The sequence below is a fragment of the Callithrix jacchus genome, chromosome 1 (assembly GCF_049354715.1).
Source record: "Callithrix jacchus isolate 240 chromosome 1, calJac240_pri, whole genome shotgun sequence".
NCBI lineage: Eukaryota > Metazoa > Chordata > Mammalia > Primates > Cebidae > Callithrix > Callithrix jacchus.
Window position 1 is genome coordinate 177,283,136 of NC_133502.1, and position 22,563 is coordinate 177,305,698.

Below are 22,563 nucleotides of genomic sequence, written 5' to 3' on the forward strand. Positions count from 1 at the left end.
TCCCAGCACTTTGGGAGGCTGAGACGGGCAGATCACAAGACCAGGCTGGCCAATTGAGTGAAACCTCATCTCTACTAAAAAATACAAAAATTAGCTGGGCATGGTGGTGCGTGCCTGTAATCCCAGCTACTTGGGAGGCTGAGGTAGAAAAATTGCTTGAACTGGGACCCAGGAAGTGGAGGCTGCAGTGAGCCGAGATCGTGCCACTGCACTCCAGCCTGGGCTACAGAGCGAGACTCCATCTCAGAAAAAAAAAAAAAGTACATTTCTGGTTTCTCATTTGTTGTTTATTTATTTGTTTTTTTTGTGGTTTCTCATTTAAAAAATTAAAAAATCGGCAAGGCACAGTGGCTCATACCTGTAATCCCAGCATTTTGGGAGGCTGAGGCAGGTGAATTACTTGAGCCCAGGAGTTCAAAACCAGTCTGAGAACCATGGCTAAATCCTGTCTCTACTAAACATACAAAAAATTAGCTGAGTGTGTTGGTAAATTGTAGTCCCAGGTCCTTGGGAGGCCGAGATGAAGGATTGCTTGGGTCCAGGAAATTAAGGCTGCCATGATTGCACCACTGTACTCCAGCCTAGGCAACCAGGAGGAAGACCTTATCTTAAAAAAATATATACATAGCCAGGTGCAGTGGCACATGCCTGTAATCCCAGCACTTTGGGAGGCTGAGGTGGGCAGATCACAAGGTCAAAAGATTGAGACCATCCTGGCTAACATGGTGCAACCCTGTCTCTACTAAAAAAAATACAAAAATTAGCTGGGCATGGTGGCGGGCGCCTGTAGTCCCTGCTACACGGGAGGCTGAGGCAGGAGAATCACTTGAACCTGGGAGGCAGAGGTTGTAGTGAGCTGAGATCATGCCATTTCACTCCAACCTGGGCAACAAGAGCTAAACTCTGTCTCAAAAAAAAAAAAAAGTTTGAGAAACCTAAGATTCATGAATGAAATACACTGGTGTAGCAAGTCCCATCCAGAAACTGAGTATCACCAGGACCCCAGAGTCCCCTGATGTCCCCTTTCAGTGACCTCTCTCCCACATACCATTATACCCCAAGACTCTAGACTTCTTTTTTCTTTTTTGAGATGGAGCTTCGCTCGTTACCCAAGCTGGAGTGCAATGGCGCGATCTCGGCTCACCGCAACCTCTGCCTCCTGGGTTCAGGCAATTCTGCCTCAGCCTCCTGAGTAGCTGGGATTATAGGCACACGCCACCATGCCCAGCTAATTTTTTGTATTTTTAGTAGAGACGGGGTTTCACCATGTTGACCAGGATGGTCTCGATCTGTTGATCTTGTGATCCACCCGCCTTGGCCTCCCAAAGTGCTGAGATTACAGGCGTGAGCCACTGCGCCCGGCCAAGACTCTAGACTTCTAATAGTACATGTTAATTTTGCTTAAGCATTTTATTTATTTATTATTATTATTTTTTGAGACAGAGTCTCACTCTGTCACTCAGGCTGGAGTGCAGTGGCGTAATGTCGGCTCACTGCAATCTCCACCTCCCGGAGTCAAGTGATTCTCCTGCCTCAGCCTCCCAAGTAGCTGGGATTACAGGTGGGTGCCATTACGCCCAGCTAATTTTTGTATTTTTTAGTAGAGACTGGGTTTCACCATGTTAGCCAGGCTGGTCTGGAACTCCTGACATCAAGTGTTCCACCCACCTCAGCCTTCCAAAGTACTGGGATTATAGGCATGAGCTGCCACACCTGGCTTGTTTTTGTACTTTATACAAAATCACACAGAAGTATACTACTTTGTGTCTTGTGTCTTTCACTCAACATTGTAGGCTCCATTCACTTCATTGTATGTACCAGTCATTCATTTATTTTCATTGCTTTGTAACATTCCTTTGCTTCAGTATCTCACAATGTATTCATTCTACCTCAGACACACATTAGCATTGTTTCCAGTTTGGTTATTATGAATCTTGCTGCTGTGAATGTTCTCATACACATATTAGTACACATTATGCATATCTGTTGGAGATGCAGTGACAAAGCGTGCACACGTTCAGCTTGGGTAGTCTTGGCATGGAGTTTCTGACATAGTTATACCAATCTACCTTCCATTAGTTGTTGTGCTTTTGTCTTACTCATTTTAAGCCCACCCCACCCCCACCCCATACCTTACGCATTTTTATTCCCTGACAGACCCCTAGCAACAGGGGCATTTGTGACCTCCAGACAAGTGGCTTTCTAAAAATTCTTCCGGGTCGGGTGAGGTGGCTCACGCCTGTAATCCTGTAATCCCAGCACTTTGGAGGCTGAAGCAGGTGGATCACTTGAGGCAGGAGTTCAAGACCAGCCTGGCCAACATAGTGAAACCCCATCTCTACTAAAAGTACAAAAATTAGCTGGGCGTGGAGGCAGGTGCCCAGCTACTCAGGAGGCTGAGGCAGGAGAATCACTTGAACCTGGAGGCGGAAGCTGCAGTGAGCCAAGACCTTGCCACTGCATTCCAGTCTGGGCAACAGAGTGAGACTCTGTCTATAAATAAATTAGTAAGTGTAACAATTATTCTGGCCTGGTGTGGTGGCTCATGCCTGTAATACCAGAACTTTTGGGTGGGTGAATTGCTTGAGCTCAGGAGTTGGAGACCAGCCTGAGCAACATGGCCAAACCCTGTCCCTACTAAAAATATGAAAAATTAGCCAGGGATGGGGGCGAAGTCCGTAGTTCCAGCTACTCAGGAGGCTGAGGTGGGAGAATCACCTGAGCTGGGAAATTGAGGCTGCAGAGAGCCATGATCATTTTTTTTTTTTTAATTGAGCCGGAGTTTCGCTCTTGTCACCCAGGCTGGAGTGCAATGGCGCGATCTCGGCTCACCGCAACCTCTGCCTCCTGGGTTCAGCAATTCTCCTGCCTCAGCCTCCTGAGTAGCTGGGATCACAGGCACGCGCCACCATGCCCAGCTAATTTTTTGTATTTGTAGTAGAGACGGGGTTTCGCCATGTTGACCAGGATGGTCTCGATCTCTTGACCTTGTGATCCACCCGCCTCGGCCTCCCAAAGGAGCCATGATCATTAACGTACTTCAGCCTCAGCGACAGGACGGGACCTTGTCTTAAAAAAAAAAGCCTTTGAGACAGGGTCCTGCTATGTTGCCTAGGCTGAGGTACAGTGCCATGATAGTGACTCACTGTACTCTCTGCCTCCTGGATTCAAGTGATTCTCTGATTCTCCTGCCTCAGCCTCCCCAGCAGCAGGGATTACGGGCACCCACCACCACGTCTGGCTAAAACAAACTCTTCTAACACTTAACTCATATCTCTTTCTGAAATAAGTGAAGAGTGAATGGATACTCCAAGTCTCCTCAAAGGTTCCAGCTTTTCCCTCTTCCTTTGTAATTCTTTTTTTTTTTAAGACATCTAATTCCTTTGTAATTCTTGATTGGGAAACCCTTTTTTCAACATTAATCTATCCTTTCAAGCAGAGACAGGCAGGTCAGGAAGGAGTTAGCCAGACGGGACGGTGGGGGTGTGGTTTACTGAGGAATGTTCCAAGCTTAGGTGAGGCAACGGCACGTGTTAAATCTTCTGGAGTCCAAGAGAAAAAAAAAAGAAAAGATGAGAAGTTCTCAGTGGGGCAGGCCTGCCTACCTGGGGGTTCGGGAACGAACTGGGGGATAGGCAGGGGTTTCACATGAAACCAGGAGGTCTAGAAAGCACAGAACTGCTCTCAAGGAAGAACTTGCCCCCTCCCCCAAAGCCATGAGTGCCCCTGCAGAGCGAGGCAAAGAGCAACTAAAAGAAATTTCTCCTGATTGGAGGGTGGGTGGGATGAGGCTAGGGGAGGGGGCTGGGGTGTGTGTCCCACTGTCATGTAAATATCCCTTCAAGGCAGGGCGGCTCCAGGCAGATTTAAACCGCTGGCACCTAGGGCTGTATCAGTGTTCTGCCTGCTTCCGGACGAGCAAGAAGACTTGTGCTCCGGTTCTCGGACTTCCCCAGCAGCATGGCCCCCAAACGCCAGTCTCCACTCCCGCCTCAAAAGAAGAAACCAAGACCACCTCCTGCTCAGGGACTGGATGAGACATCGGCCTCTGCAGGCTTGCCGAAGAAGGGAGGTAGGTTTCTGTGCTGAGTTTTATTGGAGATTTAAGGGATTTGCAAGGATTGACTCTGATTTTTTTCCCCCCAAGCCCTCTTGAGATGTGCCCCCTAACCTCCCCCGAAGGGTTTTAAGCCTGGGATGATGGATTAAGTTTGCGTGAAGAAAGAACCAGAAGGGACTAGACTGGGAGAAGGAGTACACGGAACTTATCCCTGCCCCCAACTCAACACTAACCCCTAGCTTGTTTCCCCAGTCCCCAAACTCCTTCCTCTGGGGCTCCCTTTCTTGGCAAGCGGTCTTAGCAGCCAGACTGAGGGCCCTCCTTCACCCCTCCACATCCAGCCAAATCCCTGATTCCTGGCGGTTCTACCTCAATACCTCTCAAATTTGTCCACCTCTCTGTTCTTGCTGCCGACAGCGGCCCACAACTCTGGCCTGAATCTCTGCCACCTCCTCATCTTGGCTTCCAGCTTCCTCCTCCTCCCCTTCAGCCTGAGCGTAGCCAATCACGTGGCCCACTCCCCAGCTTAAACCCCTCCCTTGCCTCCCCAAGTCCGCCAGGTACTCAGAAACTTCTGGGGCCCGCCCACCCAGTCCTGGCCGACCTCTCCCGGTTCATGCTCCTGAGACTCCACACCTGGAGGTCTCCCTCAACTCTTCGCCCTGAGCTCTGGGACTATATACCCTTTGACCTCAGGGCCCAGGCGCTCATTTGCCCTTTCGTCTCCTTACCTGTGCACCGCCTCCAGCTCTGGGCTGGAAAGTCACTTCCTGCGGTTATTCTTCTGTGAGCCCCAGCATCTGGGCATTAGCAGTCCCAGAGTCAGGCTGCCCCACCCTTGTGTCATTAAATTGTAACCATCAGTCTTGTGCCTGCCCTTCCCCCGTTAAACCTAGAGGTGAGTGCGGCATTTCGGGACACGTAGCTGGAGCTGGATACAGAGTTGACTGTTGTGGTGATTAGGTCTGGCTCTAAGAGGGAGGGTTGTGGTGGAGCCTTCCGGGGCTGGGTGTGGATAGGGCCGAGGCCTGCGAGCAAGCGGGAAGCTTTGATTGGCTGAGGACGGTTGACTCTTATGATGGAAGGAGCACTGACAAAGAGTCCTACCTTAGTGCTCAGTGTGGACCTGTTGGCACTTTACTGGGTCTCAGTCCCTTGGCTTCCACATGGGATGCAGAGACCTCCTGCCCAGCTTGAAACCTGCGTTGCTGGGTGAGTTACATAAAACAGCCTGTGCTTGTTTTCTCTTCTGTAAAATGGGATCCACAGTACCAACCCCCACTATTGCTGAGGCTGAAATCCAAGGGAAGCACTAGACAGTGCCTAGCACATCATCAGTGCTCTAGAGTGCATTTGTGGGTGAGTGCCTCTGATCTCCTTGCTGGGAGCATTAACAGGACTGGAAGGGATGGAAAGGTGTGAGGGGGTTCACCTAAACCCAAATCTCAGCTCTTGCTGCTTACTAGGCACTGATGGCCTGCCAGGAGCTGTTCCAAGTACTTCTCTATCCCGACAGCTGTGTGCTGTGGACAACCCAATTTTACAGATCAGAACAAGGAGGCTCAAAGGGATATGTGTGTGTGTGTGTGTGTGTGTGTGTGTGTGTTTGTGAGGGGGGAATGTTCCAGGCCCTGGAGATTTTTTCTGGTCTGCACTTGGGATGCTGTAGCACTGGGGGAGTTCCAGCCACTCTCTCTTCCAGTCTTTCTGGCGGTGGGGTTCTCTCCTCTTAAAAGGGAGCCAGGGACAGGTGCGGTGGCTCATGCCTGTAATCCCAGTACTTTGGGAGGCCAAGGTAGGCAGATTACCTGAGGTCAGGAGTTTGCGATCAGCCTAGCAAACATGGCTAAACCCCATCTCTACTAAAAATACAGTTAGCCTGCTGCGGTGGTGCACGCCTGTAATCCCAGCTACTTGGGAGGCTAAGACAGAAGAGTTGCTTGAACTCCAGAGTGGGAGGTTGCACTGAGCCGAGACCGTGCCATTGCATTCCAGCCTGGGTGACAAGAGGATGGGGTGGGGGCACAAAACAACAAAGGGCCAGGAAGGGAAGGAGAGAGGAGAGAGAGGAATTATGAGTGAGGGGAGAGGCTAAGGAGAGAATGCGGAGCTACTGGCTGTTGGAGACGGAGAGAGCAGAGTCCCAACAGTGGGTGAATAAACCTCTTAGTGTGGCCACTGCTTGCCCCTGTTTACTGCCACCCGTGGGCCTTTTGCTTTCTCTTTCTCTTCAACTTCCTAGTGTGTTCCTCACATTTATCTTGAAAAGCACTGTGTGGGGAAGGGCAGGAAAGGAGGGGCAGAGAGGTGGTGGGGAGGGCCGGAAGGCTAGAAAGGGAGCCTGCAAGCCCACTCACCCGTCAGAAGGCATTAAGGGTTCCCTGGGATCCCTGCAGGTGATTGAGAAACAGATCAGGCACTTACGATACACTGTGGGTCAGGAGTGACACTGTGGGTCAGGCTTTGAGGATGGAAGCAGCAGCTCTTGGCACAGTGTTCTCAGACAGATTCATCCCAGGAGGAGTGGGTCCTGAAATCAGCTTGCTGGGGGGTTGACCTGCATTTTAATTAGGAAATTAGAGTCACATCACCCTTGGTAAGGGTAAGTTTTGGTTTGTGTGTGCTAGGTCATGATGTCAAAAGTACTGCTGACTGTTGGTCACATTAAAATTGAGGCGGGGTGTGGTGGCTCATTCTTATAATCCCAGACCTCTGGGAGGCTGAGGCTGAAGTATGGCTTGAGCCCAGGAATCTGAGACCAGCCTGGGCAACATGGTGAGACTTGGTCTCTACAAAGATAAAATAAAATAAAAATTAGCCAGGCAGGGTGGCAGTGGCACTTGGCCTGTGGTCCCCGCTACTCAGAAGGCTAAGGTGGGAGGATCCCCAGAGCCCAGGAGGTCAAGGCTGCAGTGAGCCGTGGTTGCACCACTGCACTCCAGCCTGGGCTACAGAGGGAGACTCTGTCTCAAAAAATAAGTAAATAAAAATAAATTTTTTGGCCTGGTGCAGTGGCTCACGCCTGTAATCCCAGCACTTTGGGAGGCCGAGGTGGGTGGATCACGAGGTCAAGAGATCGAGACCATCCTGGTCAACATGGTAAAACCCCGTCTCTACTAAAAATACAAAAACTTAGCAGGGCATGGTGGCGCGTGCTTGTAATTCCAGCTACTCAGGAGGCTGAGGCAGGAGAATTGTTTCAACCCAGGAGGCGGAGATTGCAGGGAGCCGACGTCAAGCCACTGCACTACAGCCTGGGCGACAGTTCGAGATTCCTTCTTTTTTTTTTTTTTTTTTTTTTGAGACGGAGTTTCACTCTTGTTACCCAGGCTGGAGTGCAGTGGTGTGATCTCGGCTCACTGCAACCTCCACCCCCTGGGTTCAGGCAATTCTCCTGCCTCAGCCTCCAGAGTAGCTGGGATTACAGGCACGCGCCACCATGTCCAGCTAATTTTTTGTAATTTTAGTAGAGACGGGGTTTCACCATGTTGACCAGGATGGTCTCGATCTCTTGACCTTGTGATCCACCCGCCTTGGCCTCACAAAGTGCTGAGATTACAGGCTTGAGCCACCGTGCCCGGCCCCGAGATTCCTTCTAAAAAAAAACTTTAGTTTATCATATGAGAATATTAAAACCTACCTTGTATTTTGTTGTAAGTGAGCCGAGATCACATCACTGCACACCAACCTGGATGACAGAGACTTCGTTTCAAAAAAAATGTTCAATTGTGATAGATATTAATTGATTGAGCTGGAGTCAATTGAGAATAACGTTTGGAGGAGGGATTAGATGAATTTCTCGATTTTGAGGAAAGTTCCAAGGCATTTGTATTCTCTCGCATGGACCATGTGCCATTTTTTTTTTTTTTTAACATTTATTAGTCACTTACCAATGCACTGTCTTGAACATAAAAGATGCTGCTTGAGCTTTAGAAGCTGATAGTGGGGTGGGCACAGTGGCTCCTGCCTGTAATCCCAGCACTTTCAGAGGCAGAGGCAGGCAGATCACTTGAGGTCAGCAGTTTGAGACCCACCTGGCCAACATGGTGAAAACCTGTCTCTACTGAAAATACACAAATTAGCCGGGCCTAGGCCGAGCACGGTGGCTCATGCCTATAATCCCAGCACTTTGGGAGGCTGAGGCTGGTGAATCACTAGGTCAAGAGATCGAGACTATCCTGGTCAACAAGGTGAAACCCCGTCTCTACTAAAAATACAAAAATTAGCTGGGCATGGTGGTGCATGCCTGTAGTCTCAGCTACTCAGGAGGCTGAGGCAGGAGAATTGCCTGAACCCAGGAGGCTGAGGTTGCGCTGAGCCAAGATCGCACCATTGCACTCCAGTCTGGGTAACAAGAGTGAAACTCGGTCTCAAAAAAAAAAAATTAGCAGGGCTTGGCGATGCACATCTGTAATCTAGCAATTTAGGAGGCTGAGGCAGGAAATCACTTGAATCCGGGAGGCGGAAGTTGCAGTGAGCCAAGATCGCGCCTCTGCACTCTAACCTGGAAGACAGACTGAGACTTGGTCTCAAAAAAAGAGCCGATAGTAAAGTGTGAGTTCTGGAAGACAGAATTCCAACCCCAAGTTCTGGTTACAAATGTCTAGAGAGAGATTTCAGGTTTTTTTGTTTTTTGTTTTAGAGACAGGATTGCTCTGTCGACCCAGGCTTCAGTGCAGTGGCTGCCATAGGGTTCGCTGCAGCCTGGAACTCCTGGGCTCAAGCCATCCTCCTGCCTTGACCTCTCAGTGTTGGGATAACAGGCATGAGCCAGCACTGCACGCCCAGCCAGGTTTTGACGCCTGTAATCCTAACACTTTGGGAGGCCAAGGTGGGCGGATCACCTGAAGTCAGGTGGTGAAACCTCATTTTCTACTAAAAATACAAAAACTAGCCAGGCGTGGTGGCAGGCCGCTGTAATCCCAGCTACTTGGGAGGCGGAGGTTGCTGTGAGCCATGATCACCCCATTGCACTCCAGCCTGGGCAACAAGAGCGAAACTCTGTCTCAAAAACAAAACAAAACAAAATGCTACTAATCAGGGTTTTTCAGGCTTTTATGGTTTCATGTCTTGGGGGCGCTGGAGGGACAGAGCCTGAGGCATCCGCATTACTTGAAAAGTATTTTTGAAAAGGAGTTTCGCTGTTGTTACCCAGACTGAAGTGCAATGGCACGATCTCGGTTCACCGCAACCTCCGCCTCCTGGGTTCAAGCAATTCTCCTGCCTCACTCAGCCTCCCGAGTAGCTGGGACTACAGGCGCGCACCACCATGCCCAGCTAATTTTTGTATTTTTAGTAGAGACGGGGTTTCACCTTGTTGACCAGGATGGTCTCAACCTCTTGACCTCGTGATCCACCTGCCTCGGCCTCCCAAAGTGCTGGGATTATAGGCGTGAGCCACCGCGCCCGGCCCGAAAAGTATTATTTAAACTAAATGTTTTGGCCCTCCTCTTAGACCTTGTTGGCCCCTTTCATCTCTGGGAACAGAACACTGCATATCGCATGGGGCTGCTGTGGGGCCTCGGTGAAATTACCGTGCCAAGTACTGCTGAAACTGGCACTTAGCGCTCAATATGGTTCTTGCAAGCGCTGGGCACCGCGGACTAATATGGTATCTCCTGCCTTCACAGGACTTCGAGTTTAGTGTGGCCCAGCTTCAGTGTCGCAACGTATATCATTTCATAACAGAAACGGGTCCAGAGAGGATGGGTGACTTGCTCAAGGGTACAAGCCTGCGGGGCAGGGCTTGGACTAAAATCCAGGAATGGCTCCGCGCGCGGACTACACAGCCTGGGGCTTCGCACACGAGCCCGAGTTTGAGTCCGACCGGCAGGTTCCCCATCTGCCATCCAGGATGGAGGTGCCCCCTGCCTTCTCCACGAAGAGGAAGGCGCAGAAAGGCCGGGTGGAGTTCGGGGCCCCCACGTGAGGCCCGGCCTACACTTTCGGTGTAGCGGACGCCCAGCTCTCGGCACCCCGTCGAGAAGGGAAGCTGCTCCTGAATCACGTGACGCGCCAGCTGGGGGCACCCGCGCCTCCGTGCGAGGCCCCGCCCCCCGGCCCGCCGCGCGCCTGTGTCCCGGGTCGGGCCGGAGAGGGGAGAGCGGGGGAGGGGACGCTGCGCGGGGGGCGGCCGTGCGTCGCCGCGCGCCTTCCTCCCGCCTCTCGCCGGGCCCTGTGTCTCTGCGCCGCGGCTCCGCCCCCTGGTCCCGCCGCCCGGCCCAATGGCGCCGCGGCGCGAGCCTCCCCAGCCGGAGGCGGAGCGTCCAAGCGGGGCCTGGCGCGCCTGCGCCCTGCGCCCGCCCCTCGCCGTAGGAGGAGGTGGAGGAGGAGGCGGCTCGGGAGAGCGAGCAGCGAGCTGGCTGGAGCGCCGAGCGCGAGTGAGAGCCGAGCCGCCCGCCGCCCGCTACCGCCGCCGCCTCCGCCTCCCCTCCGCGAGCAGGAGCCCGGGCCGCGGCCCGGCACGCCGCACCAGCCCGTCCCTCGGTGTCAGGCCGCGAGGGCTGCGCGCGCGAGCGAGCAAGCGAGGGGGAGGGACAGTGAGCGAGCGCCGGGAGGAGGCGGCCGGACCGAGCGGGCGCCCGCGCGTGTGGCGTGAGGGGAAGCCGCCTGCCCGCCCCCTTCGCCTTCCCTTCTCTCCCCCTCCCCGCTCCCCCCCTGACCGCGGAGCAGCACCATGTCGGCGCCGGCGGCCAAAGTCAGTAAAAAGGAGCTCAACTCCAACCACGACGGGGCCGACGAGACCTCAGGTGAGAGCAGGGAGCCCGGGGGCCGGCCCGCGCCGCCATCTTCGCCGCCCGCCCCGGCCCGGAGGCCGCCGGCGGGGCCCGGGGAGCGCGCAGGGGGCGCCTGGCGGGGGAGTGGTGCGCGGCGCGGCCGGGCGGGGGCCCTTGAGCTCGGCGCCCTTTTTTGTGCGCGGCGGGGCTGGGGGGCCTGGGTGGCGCCGCAGCGGCGGCCGGCTCTGCGAGGCGGGGGCGCTGCGGCCTGCGAGGCGCGGGCGGAGGAGACCCCCCCTTCCTCTCCCCCCTCCCTCGCTCTCCTCCCCCTCCCTCCCTCCCGAGAAGCCTCTCTTTATTGTGCTCCGCCATGATGCCTCGCTCCCATCAGCCGCCGCCGCCGCCACATGGTGCGGCCGGACGCGGCCCCGCGCCCGACCTCCCGCGCGGTTCCCGTACGCGCCTGGTCCGCGGCGGCACCCCCAGAACCCCCGCCCGGAGGCCGGTCCCGGCGGTGTTTCTGCCTGGAGCTGGGGCGGGGTGGGGGCGCGGGGAGCACGCGGCCGGCCGCGCGCTGGGCCTTGGCCGGCTGGGAAGATGCTCTGGCCGGCCCGGGCGCATTCCCCACGTGGGGTGGCCGCCCCGTCGCGCCAGCGTGCGGAGAAGCCTGGCGCCGCGGCTAGTGGATCGGGGGTCTTGGAAATGGCTAAGAAAGCTGGTTTCTGCCGAGGAGACTCTCTCGGCAGGGGGGCTGCCAATCCCGGGATGGTTACCGGAAATGAACCGCGCGATCTGCCCCCTTCACACCCACTTAGCTTTGTAGGATTTGCAGTCTTTACGGGACAAAAGGGCACGTATTCCAGAGCACACCCCCTTTTCCTCCTCTCCCTTCTGTGCCTCACGATTTTCTGACCTCACAGTTGCTCCCAGTAAGTGCTCCAAAGTCGTGTGGGGCCGCATCTGAGGTCTGCCTGCCTGAATTGGGTTGGAGGGATTCATATTCTGAGAAGGCGAAGGCCAGTGTGTAGAATGGTGCCCGGTGCCTTTCGTGTCTTTGTAGGCGTGTCTTTTGCCTTTATTGTAATAGCAGAATCGTCAACTTTCTGTGAAAGATGGTTTTACCATTGATAGGTGGTAGTAATGGCCTAATTTGTATCATTGTCGTGGGCTTCGTTTCCGTATTTTAGTTAGCAGCTGCTACTGTTCTCTTGCAACTGTATAATGTGAAATTATAAACGTGAAGACTTCCGAATAAGGTTATTCTGTATCTTTCATAGTAGAAACCTTAACGATCGGTTTGTTGTAGGGAAACTTTAAAATGACACTATAGAAAACCAATTTCTGAGTAATCCAGCAGACAGCATGACGTGTGAATGGTCTTTAATTAAAAAATTTGTCAGTCACAAGCATGAACATGTGTAACACTTACCTTTGTAGTAGGCTTTTTTTTTCAAATGGCTTTTGGAATATTAGAGTATTAACATGTGGAAAACTAGGTAAATTTGTCTTCTAATTAGAATTAAGTTTTTTTGCTCCTTTTTTGCAGAAAAAGAACAGCAAGAAGCAATTGAACACATTGATGAAGTACAAAATGAAATAGACAGGTAATATTTTTATTAAAATACTTTGGAGACCAAATTTTCTGAGATTATGTCTGATGGCCCAGTAATCATTGAAACTATGGTCAGATCTATCCCCTGTCAAAGGGGAAGTGATTCTAACTTGGTTGGAAACATTATGTAGATTCAGTGTTTTTTTGGTAAAGTATTTGTACAAAGTTTTTGAAAGTACCTTAACTCGGTAAGGTTTGGGTTTTGCTTTCAAAGTCTAAAAATTGTCTGAATTGCAATGTGGGTCTTCTGGTAGTTCAGTAATGTGGCATCAGCGATTGCTTTAGCTTGCCTTACAACTTTGTCACGGAATTAGCCACTTTGTTACTGAATTAGCCAGTTTAATTAGAAATTATGCTTGAGGGAAACAGTTGAAATTGGCTTGGAAATAATAGGTGAAGTAAATGCACAATGTTACCAGAATGTTGTTTGGGCATTCTTAACAGTCATTATTGAGTGTTTATTGATAAATAGACAAAATTGCCACTTTAGTTTTGACTTGAGTGTCTAAACTAGGTAATAATGGTTATTATAATTTGGTACCTTGCACAGTTCCAAAGCTAGTAAGTAAACAGTAATCTCAGCCAATTTTTTAGTTTGTTAACTACTATCATAGTCAGTATCTCTTTTCATTTGCTTCAGACTTAATGAACAAGCCAGTGAGGAGATTTTGAAAGTAGAACAGAAATATAACAAACTCCGCCAACCATTTTTTCAGAAGAGGTCAGAATTGATCGCCAAAATCCCAAATTTTTGGGTAACAACATTTGTCAACCATCCACAAGGTATGTTTTGTACAGTGCATTGTTAAAGGATAAATAGTGTTTGTTAGAATGGAGGAAGCTTGGTGAAGGCTTAGTTCAACATGCTGGGTTGTGTGCAGGTTGAAACCCTCAAAGATGGGAAAAGACTTGGCAGTTATTGCTTTCTCTTCTGTTCAGGAGAAGCTATGTTCTAATTGCTTGATGAAAGATAGTGACAATCTGGCGTGGAGCAATTGCCTTTAGTTAATAATGGGTTTATAAAAATAAAGATGCTCACTAAGTTTGGAAAAATTTTAAAGGAAGCCCTTAAATTGTTGTTAATGTTTGCCTTTTGAAAATTCAGCTGACCTATAATTTTCTGGCCTTAGTGTCTGCACTGCTTGGGGAGGAGGACGAAGAGGCACTGCATTATTTGACCAGAGTTGAAGTGACAGAATTTGAAGATATTAAATCAGGTTACAGAATAGATTTTGTAAGTATCTCTAACTTAATCTTATTTGCCAGTCTGGAAATTAATGTGAGCTTTGGTTGGAAGAGCTGTTTGTATGTCTAAATATTCTAATCATTTGTTACAGTATTTTGATGAAAATCCTTACTTTGAAAATAAAGTTCTCTCCAAAGAATTTCATCTGAATGAGAGTGGTGATCCATCTTCAAAGTCCACTGAAATTAAATGGAAATCTGGAAAGGTATGATTTGAGGAAATATTGACCATAAAACAATCATTTCACCTATTTTGGTTTAATTTAAACCACTTACAAGTGCTTGATAGTTTGGTCATGTGGCTAAATGCAAAACCTTAAAATATAAAACATTCCAGTCTGCTAATGCCAAATATAACAATAGGTTAGAGTTCTCATTAGAGCTTACAGCTGTGGGCTGGAAGATCTCTTGAGCCTAGGAGTTCAGCCTAGGCCACATAGACCCTCCCCTTGACCCCCCCCCCCAAAAAAAAGAGAAAATCTAGCCCAAGTTTTAAGAATTGAGAACTGGACTAAATTTTTTTGTTTTCTGCAATGGTGACTGAGGTCTTCAAATAGCTTACTATTTATCTTTTTTTTTTTTTTTTTTTTTTTTTTTTAAAAGACGGGGTTTCACCATGTTGGTCAGGCTGGTCTTGAACTCCCGACCTCAGGTGATCCACCAGCCATGGCCTCCAAAGTGCTTGGATTACAGGCGTGAGCCACCGGCCAGCTTACCATTTCTCAAAATTCATTTACATCTGTATTTAGGTAGTAAGACATAATTTAAATATTTATAATGTTTTGTGCTAGTGGCTGATAAAATGGAACTAATTTTATGGAAAATAAAATTTAGTTGATTTAGTACAATTAATTTTATACAATTGTTATTTAGTATAATTTTATAATTGCTCTTAGGTAATAGTGTAGGTATTATATAGATGTTTGTTTTGCTTCACTTTTGGGGAAAATCTTATTTTTTAAATTATTGGGAGTTTGGGTGATTTAAGAGACTGTATCAAAAGCTCTTCCTGTATTCATTTAGGATTTGACGAAACGTTCAAGTCAAACGCAGAATAAAGCCAGCAGGAAGAGGCAGCATGAGGAACCAGAGAGCTTCTTTACCTGGTTTACTGACCATTCTGATGCAGGTGCTGATGAATTAGGAGAGGTCATCAAAGATGATATTTGGCCAAACCCATTACAATACTACTTGGTAAGTTGAAATAATTCATTTATTCAAGGTTGTATTTGTCTCATTTGTTTAAAAATGAGTCCTTAAGTCAACTTGGGTTTTTTTTAAGGTTCCTGATATGGATGATGAAGAAGGAGAAGGAGAAGAAGATGATGATGATGATGAAGAGGAGGAAGGATTAGAAGACATTGATGAAGAAGGGGATGAGGATGAAGGTGAAGAAGATGAAGATGATGATGAAGGGGAGGAAGGAGAGGTAAAGGAAAATTGATAACTTTTAAAGAATTCACCATATTGTTTTGGGGGAGATACATATATTTATATATATCATATATATATATATTTTTTACTGTGTGATGAAACTGACCAGAACTGATTGTGGGAAAAAAATGAGCCATTTTTTGTTGTTCATGAATTAAGGAAATGCTGGATAAGCTCATGCTACTAATGTTTAAATAACTAGTCTCTCCCCCCGCCCCCTGTTAGTCTTACCACCCAAGCTTGTTTTTCCCTAGCCAATACTTAAGCAATGCAATGTAGGTAGTGTAGCTGGTCAAATTCTGACATTGCTGAAATAACAAAACTCCACATATTTTAGATAAACTGCAAAATTGCCAAATAGTCAAATTAGAATAGGTTGATTTTATTTTGGATTATTTGATCTGAAATGTGCCTGATTTGGTTAGAACTGAAAAGTTATTCATTTATTTGAAGAAACATCGCGGGTCTTTCAGTCGAACCGATGCAGCTGACTTTCAGGTTTAGAAAATGAAGGGCTCCCAAAGCATATGTTCTTTGGGGTCCAGTGTGGTCCATGTGAAAGCGAACGAGTAGTCTCAGCGTTAATCCTGAAGATTAACTGCCCACTTTTTCTTTCAGGAGGATGAAGGAGAAGATGACTAATAGAACACTGATGGATTCCAACCTTCCTTTTTTTAAATTTTCTCCAGTCCCTGGGAGCAAGTTGCAGTCTTTTTTTTTTTTTTTTTTTTTTCCTTCCCTCTTGTGCTCAGTCACCCTGTTTTTGAGGTCTCTTTTCTCTACACCATGGTTCTCAACTTATTTTGGGGGGAAATATCTTGAGCAGGATACAATGGGAAAAGAGTCTCTACCCCTTTCTGTTTGAAATTCATTTTTATCCCTTCCTGTCTTAACAAAAACTGTATGGAATCAATACCACCGAGCTCTGTGGGAAAAAAGAAAAACCTGCTCCCTTCGCTCTGCTGGAAGCCGGAGGGTGCTAGGCCCCTGTGTAGTAGTGCATAGAATTCTAGCTTTTTTCCTCCTTTCTCTGTATATTGGGCTCAGAGAGTACACTGTGTCTCTATGTGAATATGGACAGTTAGCATTTACCAACATGTATCTGTCTACTTTCTCTTGTTTAAAAAAAAGAAAAAAAAAACTTAAAAAAATGGGGTTATAGAAGGTCAGCAAAGGGTGGGTTTGAGATGTTTGGGTGGGGTAAGTGGGCATTTTGACAACATGGCTTCTCCTTTGGCATGTTTAATTGTGACATTTGACAGACATCCTTGCAGTTTAAGATGACACTTTTAAAATAAATTCTCTCCTAATGATGACTTGAGCCCTGCCACTCAATGGGAGAATCAGCAGAACCTGTAGGATCTTATTTGGAATTGACATTCTCTATTGTAATTTTGTTTCTGTTTATTTTTAAATTTTCTTTTTGTTTCACTGGAAAGGAAAGATGATGCTCAGTTTTAAACGTTAAAAGTGTACAAGTTGCTTTGTTACAATAAAACTAAATGTGTACACAAAGGATTTGATGCTCTTCTCTCAGCACAGGTCTGCTCACTATGACCTTCCAAGTTTGACTTGTACAACATCACTGTCAAACTTTGTCACCCTAACTTCGTATTTTTTGATACGCACTTTGCAGGATGACCTCAGGGCTATGTGGATTGAGTAACGGGATCTGAATTAATGTATTGATACCGCCATAGCTGGGAAAGTGGGTACAATTTGCCATTGGTTTCTGAAAGTACTCACATCATTTGGGATACCAGATTGCTCAATACTTTGAGTATATTGTGCCCTTGATTTATATCTCCAAGTGGCAGTTTTTAAAATTGGCCATTTACCTGGATATAAAATAATAGTACCTGCCACCACCATCCAACAGACCTGGTGCTCTCATGCCAAGTTATATGTGTGTGGGACAGTTACTGGCATGTCTTCATTGGCTATATAAAATGTGGCCAAGGAGATAGGCTCTCAGAGTAGGAGTCTGCGATGGTTGGCGGTAACTGTCCCAGCTCTCTGGTATAAAGTTCTCAAATGTGATTATGTGAATCTGGGTGGAATAATGGACTCAGCTCTGTCTGCTCAATGCCATTGTGCAGAGAAGCACCCTAATGCATAAGCTTTTTAATGCTGTAAAATATAGTAGCTGAAATTAAATGCCACTTTTTCAGAGGTGAATTAATGGACAGTCTGGTGAAATTCAAAAGCTTTTTGATGTATAAAACTTGATAAATGGAACTATTCCATCAATAGGCAAAAGTGTAACAACCTGTCTAGATGGATAGTATGTAATTTCCGCACAGGTCTCTGTTTAGTAAATACTTCACTGTATACCGATCAGGAATCTTGCTCCAATAAAGGAACATAAAGATTTTTTTTGGACTGGGGTCATTCTCCTTGTGTTATAGAGAAATGTTAATTGCTATTGGATTTAGAAAATGTGCTAGTTTTTTGTCTTCACATTTTTAGGGACTGGGGCAGCGGGGGTTAGCTCTAATGGTGTAGTGTCGGTTTAGAAAGCTGGAAGCTGGTCAGCGGAGAAGTAAAGGACAAATTCAAATGTCTCTTATTTGGAATATAGTAAACAGTTGGAGAGGTTGAGTATAGCATTTTCATTTTCAAATTTCAGAAGGACTACACTAGAAACAAAATTTGAGTTCAGTGGATTCTGTTATCTGCAGCTTCAGCTCCACGGGGTCAGCTGCAGTTCAGATATTTTGAGACTGTTCACATACACTATACATTTACACGTGTGAATATAGTATATAGGTATATAATAATTGGCAAAATTGTTCTGTACTGATAATCTCTTAATGTGCTTAATTTGGAAATTAAGTTACTGGTATGTATAGGAAAAATTGTATGGAGCTTGGTACTCTTGCTGTGGCTTCAGGCAGCCACTGGGGTCTCTTAGAATGTATCTTCTTTGGATAAATGGGGCCACTGTAGTCATTTGAATCAATATCCACTTAAGCCTGGGATACTTTTTCACAAATAGAACAGTGAAACAACCACGACTAGTGGTTTTACATGCTGGCAAGATTCTAGGGCTGTCAAGTTATAGGTCACAATGTTCCTTTATTTTGGGGAATTTAAAAGTTGGGAGCCCTTTAATAGTTCACTCTCTATTGTGATCTCCCAAGGTGCCCCTAACATCTGCAAATCTTAGAACTAGGCTGTGAGAAAGCAAAATGGCAACCTTAGTGTAGCGAAAAATTTCTACACTGTAGTGTTTAATTGCAAGAGGAGTTCTTTGGCTGGTCCTTAGTGTGTATTGGAAAGGGCTCAGCTCCTTTTCTCAAGGACATTTGATAAGAGAGGCTGGGCACAGTGGCTCATGCCTGTAATCACAGCTCTTTAGGAGGCCCAGGCTGAAGGATCGCCAAAGACCAGGAGCTCTAGACCAGCCTGGATGACATAGGCACATCCTATTACTACCAAAAAAAAAAAAAAAAAAAAGCTCTATGTAGTGGCACTAGGCTAATCCTAGCTACTTGGGTTGCTGGGGCAGCAGGAGGATTGCCTCAGTCGAGGACATTGAGGCTTCACTGAGAGATGATTTTGCCACCGTCCCTCAGCCTGGGCCACAGAGCAAGAACACCCTGTTCTTTAAAACAAAACAGAAGAGTAATGTTGGTTATTTAGGAAGGGGCTGTGTTCTTCCCAAGCTGTGCTTTCTTTGGCTAATGAGGGGTATTTAATAACTGCATGAAAAAAAAAAATAACTGCATGAATTAGGATGGAGGGCAGTAGCTTGCAAGGTGTCCTTACGTTGAGTTTCAAAACCTTAAGAAATTCTGCTTCAGACCCCATTTCTGGGTTTTTGGTTTTGAGTCATAGTCTCCCTCTGTTGCCAGGCTGGAGTGCAGTGGTGCTGTCTTGGCTCACTGCAATCTCTGCTTCCTGGGTTCAAGTGATCCCCTGCCTCAGCCTCTAGAGTAGCTGGAACTGCAGGTGTGTGCCACCACGCCTGGCTAATTTTTTGTATTTTAGGAGAGACCAGGTTTCACTATGTTACTTAGGATGGTCTCATCTGACCTCGCGAAAACACCCGCCTTGGCCTCCCAAGTGCTGGGGTTACAGGGGTAAGCCACCATGCCCAGCCTGGGGTTGTTTCTCCAATGATTTCATTATTTTTGAGACAGAGGTCTCACTCTGTCCCCCAGACTGGAGTGCAGTGGCATGATCTCAGCTCCTTGCAACCTCACTTGTCAAGTTCAAGCCATTCTCCTGCCTCAGCTTCCTAAGTAGCTGGGATTACAGGCACACATCACCATACTCTGCTATTTTTGTATTTTAGTAGAGATTGGGTTTCACTATGTTGCCCAGGCTGGTCTTGAACTCCTGACCTCAAGTGATTTGCCCACTTCCGGCCTCTCAAAGGGCTGAGATTACAAGTATGAGTCACCATGCCCAGCCTCTCTTTAGTGATTTCAAAAAGACTCACTTTATCTGGATTCTCTGACCTCTGTAATGCCCTTACAAATTTGCACTGAACTCTGGCTTCTGGAATGTTAAGTGTAAGTAGCCCATAGAATACCCAGATGTGTGTGGCTGAGAAATTTGCTTTACACCCGACCTGCTTGTTCCACTTGCATTAGCTGCTTGAGTCCCAAAAAGGATGTGAGTTTTTCACTGACACGGTTTTTGGGATCCTTTGGGTGTCAATTGTCTGGAACAGTTGTGTTTCTGGATTCATTTGATAATCTATCAGTACTGCTTCGTAACTACGTAATGCTTTCACTTGGTCTCAGAAACACAGGTTTCGTTTTCTTTTTTTGAGTCTCACCCAGGCTGGAGTGCAGTGGTGCGATCTCAACTCATTGCAACCTCCACTTTCTAGATTCAAGGGATTCTCTTGCCTCAGCCTGACGAGTAGCTGGGATTACAGGCACACACCACCATGCTCAGCCAATTTCTTTTTTGTATTTTTTTTTTTTTGTCTTTTTATTTTTATTTTTTATTTTGTCTCTTTTTTGAGATGGGGTTTTGCCATGTTGGCCAGGCTGGTCTCCAGCTCCTGACCCTCAGGTGACCCACCTGCCTGGGCCTCCCAAAGTGCTGGGTTATGGGTGTGAGCCAACCTGCCCAGCCAGGGTTTTTTTGTCTTTTTTAATATTTTATTAGGAAAGCTTTCTGACTATTGCAAAAATATAACATTGTTTTGCAAAAGGTGAAAATGTAATTCTGTTGCAAGGGGAGAAGTCTGCCTGGATTTCCTGAAGACTGAAACAAGTTCTTTGGGAGAAGAGTGAAGAGCTCTTCAAATTGTTTAAAGAGGACATCTTATTTTGAAAAGTTTCACCTGGCTGGGCACAAGTGTGGATTAAAAAAAATTACGTTGCCGGTGTGGTGGTTCACGCCTGTAGTCCTAGCACTTTGGGAGGCTGAGGCAGATAGATCACCTGAGGTCAGGAGTTCGAGACCAGCCTGACCAATATGGTGAAGCCTCGTCTTAAAAAAAAGTTTAAAAATGAATAAATAATTTATACCATTCCATCAGTGACCATTCCCTTTTGAATATGTGGCTGTATTTATGAAGGCTTACAAGTGTCCTTTATTTTTTTAAATTGAGACGGGATGTCACTGTATTGCCCAGGCTAGTCTCAAACTCCTGGGCTCAAGCTATTCTCCTATCAAGCCACTGAAAGTGTTAGGATGAGGTGTGACCCACCTCATCCAGTCTAGTTATTTTTGGCAAGGCTCACTCTTGCCCAGGCTGGAGTATAGTGGCAGTATCATAGCCACTGTAACCTAAACTCCTGGGCTCAACTGATCATCCTGCCCCAGCGTCCTGAGTTGCTGGTACTGCAGGCAGCCCCACCAGCTGGCCAAATTAACTTAGGCAGCTAATTTTTTTTTTTAAGGCAGGATCTCACTATCATCCAGGCTGGAGTGCTGTGACACTGCTCATCACAGTCTCAACCTCCCAGGCTCAGGTGATCCTCTTGCCTCCCCCTCTCGAGTAGCTGGGACTACAGGCGCCCACTACCATGCCCTACTAATTTTTGTATTTTTTTGTAGGGACGGGGTTTTGCTGTGTTGCTCAGTTTGGTCTTGAACTCCTAGGCTCAAGCGATCCATCTGCCACTGTACCTGGTCTTAATTTCTGTAGAGACTATGGGCACTATGCTGCCCATATGTCACATTTTGCCCCTGATTATGAAATCTGGGCCTGTTCACAGAGCCAAGTTGTCTTTGCTTATATGTCAATGCCACTTGGTTGATTTCCCATAGCAGGACAACCCAGCATTGTCCATGGCTCTCCAATTTCACTTTTGTTTTCCAGTCCATTGTGAGGAAGGTAATCAGTGCAAAGCAAAACATGTGGCTTACTTCAGTAAGAGCATCAGAGCCTGACTGTTCCAAGTCAGGGTCAGTATTTGACCCTTAGTCACCTTCCCACTTCTTGGAGGACACTCCTCCATGAAGTCCTGGCACAACCCCTCCCCCCCCCCCCCAGTAAACGCAAGATGCTAGAACCAGCTGAATGGCCCGGCACAGACTAGGCAATGACCAGCACACCTCCCTCGGGCTCAGATAGTGGTATTTGATATTTCACCAGATGTAAATGTCTTTTCTCCTGTGTGGATGGATGGCCTTTGTAGGGGCAAAGTCCTAAAAAATGGCACTAGGCTGAACCAGCAACCACAGTCTGGTTAAGAGATGGGCCTGAGAGAGGTCCGGTTCATTCATCTGTAATTTATCATAATTTTGGGTGAGGATTTGCTTTTTCCCCAAGTGTATGTTCTTTTTTTTCTTTTTTTTTTTGAGATGGAGTTTCGTTCATGTTGCCCAGGCTGGAGTGCAATGGTGCGATCAGCCACCTCCACCTCCCAAGTTCAAGTGATTCTCCTGCCTCAGCCTCTTGAGTAGTTGGGATTACAGGCATGCACCACCATGCCTGACTAAATTTGTATTTTTAATAGAGGCGCGGTTTCTCCATGTTGGTCAGGCTGGTCTCGAACTCCCGACCTTAGGTAATCTGCCTGCTTTGGCCTTCCAATGTGCTGGGATTACAGGCTTGAGCCACCGTGCCCGGCCAGTTCTGTTTTTTTTAGACGGAATCTGTTGCCCAGGCTGGAGTGCAGTGTCTCGATCTCAGGGCACTGCAACCTCCGCCTCCCAAGTTCAAGTGATTTTCCTGCCTCAGCCTCTTGAGTAGCTGGGACTACAGTCGTGTGCCTCGCCACCACACCCAACTAATTTTTGTATTTTTAGTAGAGATGGGGTTTCACCATGTTGGCCAGGCTGGTCTCGAACCCCTGACCTGATCCGCCGGCCTCGGGCTGCCAAACTGCGGGGATTATAGGCGTGAGCCAAGGTGCCCAGCCTAGTATACGTTCTTGAAGTGACTAATACCTAGTTTGGGCCAACCACTCCGAGGAGAGAGACAATTTTGGATTGGCCCACATTACACCAACAACCTGCCAGACAAAGAGAGACTTGAGGGGCTTGGTCGAGGTCGTGAAGGGGCTGAAAGTTAGAGGAGGCCT

General features: G+C 47.7%; 1 protein-coding gene across 3 annotated transcripts; it reads left to right on the top strand.

Annotated features, from left to right (window-relative positions):
* Window positions 1-3,944: 3,944 nt before the first annotated feature.
* SET (SET nuclear proto-oncogene) lies at window positions 3,945-17,441 on the top strand. Of its 3 annotated transcripts, none has more exons than XM_035259620.3 (8): window positions 3,945-4,072; window positions 12,323-12,380; window positions 13,029-13,171; window positions 13,519-13,622; window positions 13,726-13,839; window positions 14,657-14,827; window positions 14,916-15,062; window positions 15,686-17,441. In XM_035259620.3, the coding sequence occupies exons 1-8, from the start codon at window positions 3,961-3,963 to the stop codon at window positions 15,707-15,709; spliced, it is 873 nt and encodes a 290-aa protein (XP_035115511.3). In that variant the 5' UTR covers window positions 3,945-3,960; the 3' UTR covers window positions 15,710-17,441. The 3 variants fall into 3 exon arrangements, with proteins under 3 accessions (XP_035115511.3, XP_054100373.1, XP_035115518.1); XM_054244398.2 differs by lacking the exon at window positions 3,945-4,072 and adding an exon at window positions 5,119-5,272; XM_035259627.3 differs by lacking the exon at window positions 3,945-4,072 and adding an exon at window positions 10,369-10,809.
* Window positions 17,442-22,563: the final 5,122 nt, after the last annotated feature.

Coding starts and splice junctions, on each gene's coding strand:
- SET (XM_035259620.3), top strand. CDS start 3,961: ATGGCCCCCAAACGCCAGTCTCCACTCCCGCCTCAAAAGAAGAAACCA. Junction 4,073..12,322: donor AGGCTTGCCGAAGAAGGGAG/GTAGGTTTCTGT, acceptor CCTTTTTTGCAG/AAAAAGAACAGCAAGAAGCA. Junction 14,828..14,915: donor ACCCATTACAATACTACTTG/GTAAGTTGAAAT, acceptor GTTTTTTTTAAG/GTTCCTGATATGGATGATGA.